Genomic DNA, 4,785 nt, shown 5'->3' with positions numbered 1-4,785 from the left:
TTACTTCAGAGATACCAACAGAAGACCAATATTAGCTTAAACAGTACTATCTGAACGTGAACCCAGACTATTACAAAACGCAATAGAGAAAACTAAAATTTAAGAAAAAAAAAAAATTAGAAAGTAGCCCCACTTAAAATTTCATAATTATACATATATAAATATATATACTTATAACATTATATATATTTTTTCAAGCCAGAAGCTGTCTCCTGTAGGTTTAACCTTTGGGTACTAATATAGAAGAAAGAAAATATTGTGTATCCTGAAGGAAAACAAATTACAATATTTCACAGTATATTTACTCTACTTTAACAAAATACAAGCTATGAACGGTTTGAAAATGGGAGGAAGTGAAAAAAAAACAACAACAAAAAACTATGCTTTTGTGAGGATATAATGGGGATTGTAAAACATAAGGTGAAAACCTGGTGACAACACCAAAATTACAAATACGTCAGTTCTCGACATTATCTTCTCATTACACCTTATACATCTCAACAGCACCCTCCACCCTGACTGGAACTAGGATATTGTCCACCAGATGGCAGGTTTGAACTTGTTGGAGAATGCTGAGGCCCAATCTTTATCCCGTTAGCCTGAAAAAAAAAGAAGAATTATTTCATCATAAATAACATAATAGCTCTATAAAATTATAATGGAAAATTCAAATTATTAACATCCTTATCACTAACATAGTTGGGCCGATGAGAGCACAAAGCAGTTGCCAAGTTGCAGATTCTCTTTTATTATCTTCTGATAGTTTATCTGTATTTATATTAGAATATAAAAAAAAAATACTGATTTCGCATGAACCATAGAAATTCCAAAGAATATCAAAGAAAAGAAATCTATATTAATATACAGAGTCTGAAATAATGGGCAACATTTGGCACATTATGGATCAAAGCTAAAATTTTAAGAATTTTGTTTTTTTCATCATTAAAATTCCATATGAAAACATTTGAATGATATCCTACACTAATTCAGCTTGTATATATGTATCTCGGTACATTTGTCCAGCTAACTCCTCTCACAGTTTTGAAAATAGTGGAACAAAACTTGGCACACCACATGTGTTTAAGGACCATGAGCACATGTCCTAAAGACTTTTTTTCAAGAACAAGTTCCCCTTAATATAGCTATATATGTAAGTGGGGATAATGAAAGAGTTTGATTGGTACATTGGAGCCTCGGTAAATCATGAGGTGGACTTTGAACCACACGGCGTATTTTATGCAAGTGTTTATCAATACTACATTAAATAAATGTTCATGGTTTGGTAATAAAATTAAGGTATAGGCAGTAGCGTGCAGAGGGGGGGGGGGAAGGGTTCCCGGGGCCCAAGGCATAAATATCGGGAGGGCATCCAACACAAAGAGTCGAATCGAATAGTAGAACCCTTACCGCCCTTCCCCAAGGTCTTAGGTACAAGGCCCCGAGCATCATAGAACCTCTACATGCTACTGGGTATAGGTCACATGATTATCTGTAGTTTAGTATGTAGAAAGCATAACTGAACAATTACCAGCCATAATAAGTTATTTTCTTCAATCAGCAAAGAATTTGTTGTTTTCAAAGATAATTTACAAATTTTTGGTGTCTTTTTAGATTATCACAATTTCATAGGTCTACTGTGAGAGGTTAATATCATCACTGCTTATATCATTGTGCATTTAACTCAACAAAATCACTAAACTTCACAATGAAGTTGGCTGTTGCATGCTCAAATATGTTATTGAAATTTCCAGCCTTAGCCCATTTCATCAAGACACAAAATAGTGTGTCGTGTGGCAAAAACAACCTGCAGGACACACTGTGTGCATTATTAACAGGAGTTATAGTTTAACAATTTTCAACTTTCTGTAGCTCGGACTGTGGTAATTCAAACTATCACATATTTTCAGTGAATGTGCTATACTGGACCCTTACTTCATATACCAAATTTCAAGGCAATCAATTAAGAAATACACAAGATATAAAATCTACAATTTTTATCGAATTTCTTCCTATTTTTTTCTTCGCACTGAAAGTACAGAAAATTTATTTGATAAAAAAACATACTTTTATGGATTTTTTTTCAAATTTGGTATACTGATAGAATTTTGGAAATAACAATTAGGTGTCAAATTTGGTCTAAATATAAGCCACATGTGAAAAGTTATTCAACAAAAATACCTCAATTTGAACAAAATGTTTCCGCATGAGTAAGCAAAAATTCACATGAACTATAGGTACAAAATAAAATTTTTAATACAGCTTCATCTAAGAATATAAGTGGACTGTTTTTAGTTTTTTGTCATTCGAATTATAAAATGCTGATTTAGAGCAGTAAAACTATAGGGTGAAATCACGTGCAGATACACAAGTATTAGCTAGGCCAAACAAACTAGATTAGTAGTTTCTAGCTCAAGTTTTCAAAAGAATGATATGGTTGGACAGTTTTTATTTATTATCCATTTGCAACTTTTAAGCACAAATTTGCTAACTTTATGAAATTCTCCTAATTATAGTGTGTTTAGCATCACATGATATTAGCTTAAGCAATTAGTGTAAATAATGATGCTTCATACAGCTGTATCAAGTGCATACGGGTGATGAAAAGAAACTGTTAATCTAGATTTCATTTAAATACAACAGTTCGATTTTCAATACCTCACTACTATAAAGTCTTGGTTTGGTCTGATATTTCATTGGTGGTAATGTCCAGGGTCACTGATGAGGAGTGGAATTCTCCAAAACTAGTCTGGCTCACAGACATACACCCCAATGAAAGAATAGACCATTCCAAGCTTTTACTTGTTGTTAAACAAATGTTTAAACAACTCTATTTATTCAATTATGTACAAACTGCCCAGTGTCGGCTAACAATACAAAGAATTAAATTGTGGCGAAATGCTACAAGTTCTTCAAATACCTATAAAATGATAGGTTTCTTTTTTGTGAGTGTAAAACACTTAAGTACATAAAGTTTTACTGAAAACAAACATTTCAAATGTATTTAGGAGGTTTTAGAAATTACATAAAATGAAATTTGAGATTTTTGAGATGAAGAAAAGTAGTTTTAATCTTAACATAAAAATCACTTTGTACGGGGACTATTCAAAACAAATGGTGTTGAAATACTCACGAAATTCACAAACAAATATTTTTTTAAGTTTATTAAAAATACTTCACTAAAAAAATATGATTTTTTGTTTGTGAAAGCCTTATAATGTTTCCTGAAAAACTGCTAAATTTCATGAAGATAAATACACACTATATTCAAAGTTTGTAGTATCAAATTTAAAAAGACTAAATGAGTACAAAGAGGCCACATGGTCAGTTAAATCAAACAAGCCCATATCGAGAGTTAATGGAGAAAACAGCAGTAATTTCAATTATAAAATGTTTAATACATTTTTGATCTAGATTATCACAATAACAGAACTATACTAAAATTATAAATTTTTATTGAATTTTATGTAAAAATCATTAACTTTATTCTTCAGTTTTAAATCTTGCTTAATTCTTTAATACATTATTCTACACTCAAAAAAGTATGTGCTTCTTTCAAATATTTACCTCATTATTTATATCAAAAACTCCCTCCTGTATCTTCTCATATATTTCTTTAGCAGTGTTGATGAAAGCCTAGTATTAAACAAGCAGAGAAAATAGTCATTTCACAGAAACACAATTCTAAAAACATTTAACTGAAAAATTATAATTCAGCTTTCAAGAATACAAAGTGTTCAACTTAAGGGTTGTTAAATTACAAAAAAATTTACTTAAAATAGGCTTTATTCAATTACCTTTATATAAAACATATTTGAAAATGTTACAGGTGATAAGTTAGACTTATTACGTCTTTATATTTAAGAAAAACATCCAATAACCTTTATAGAAATTTTAAGAACATGCATATCCCCTGAAAAGAGCAAGTACCGTATCATAATAGTATCATATTATTAAACGACTTAGCAAAAATGCCTGTTGCAATGAATAAGGAACACACACACGTAAATTTATGCAACATTAATTTTGGAATTTTTTGGTAAAACTAAATTTTCATGATGTCTATACTTCCACAAATCTTTAACAACTACTTTCATCAAATGAAAAAATCATCTGTAATACAAAAGGATTTCAGTCTTAACTCAATGCAGTGAAAAAGAAACAAACAGGAAATATATTTCATAAAAGTAGATGTTATTAACTCTAAAGCAATAATTATTGTAATGTAATACTATCTTCCATAGTTTTAAATGGGGTTAAATGACCATTTTCTCCCCCTGATACAGTGGTTATTGGGGAAAAACAATATACAAAGTAAACAAAATTTCCACAGCAAGTACATATATGAGCTCTATCTTCAGAAAACGTATTTTATTAGTCAATATATTTCTTAACAGATTCATGTACTGCAGGACTAAACATATATACCAAAAGCCATAAGGCAGAATACTATGTACAATATATATATATTCCAAAAGAAGATGTCATGTACATATTTACTAAACAAACTTCATCTGAGAATAAACTTCAGTTAGCATTTAAAACGATTAAGGATATAGAATCAAACAAAAATTATCATCCCCAAAGAGGACAATAAAAGAAAAATCGAATAAAAAATATTAGGTTGTCAAGAAATTAATGTAACTTTTCTTTTAGATGAAAAACCCAAACAACTTATATACATCAAAACAAAATATTTATTAAATGAAATAGTCTCTAATCTTATCGATGATGCTTTTCCATCTAACAATCAGGTTGTTAATACCCTGATTAAAGAAATAACTTGGC

The 4,785-nt window shown here is 30.1% G+C and overlaps 1 protein-coding gene across 1 annotated transcript in view; it reads right to left on the bottom strand.

Moving 5' to 3' along the window:
* Positions 1-310: 310 nt before the first annotated feature.
* LOC106464111 (ras-related protein Rab-2-like) overlaps positions 311-4,785 on the bottom strand; it is a 32,742-nt gene continuing 28,267 nt past the window's right edge. The window contains exons 6-7 of the mRNA XM_022391780.1: positions 3,565-3,633; positions 311-599 (exon numbers count right to left, since the gene is read on the bottom strand). Of these exons, the coding sequence (XP_022247488.1) occupies positions 498-599; positions 3,565-3,633 (171 nt within the window). The 3' untranslated portion in view covers positions 311-497. The remainder of the gene's footprint in view (positions 600-3,564; positions 3,634-4,785) is intronic.

The sequence above is a fragment of the Limulus polyphemus genome, unplaced genomic scaffold, assembly GCF_000517525.1.
Source record: "Limulus polyphemus unplaced genomic scaffold, Limulus_polyphemus-2.1.2 Scaffold1563, whole genome shotgun sequence".
NCBI classification, from domain to species: domain Eukaryota; kingdom Metazoa; phylum Arthropoda; class Merostomata; order Xiphosura; family Limulidae; genus Limulus; species Limulus polyphemus.
Note: the sequence above shows the minus strand (reverse complement) of the source record. Positions and strands in the feature narration are given on the sequence as shown.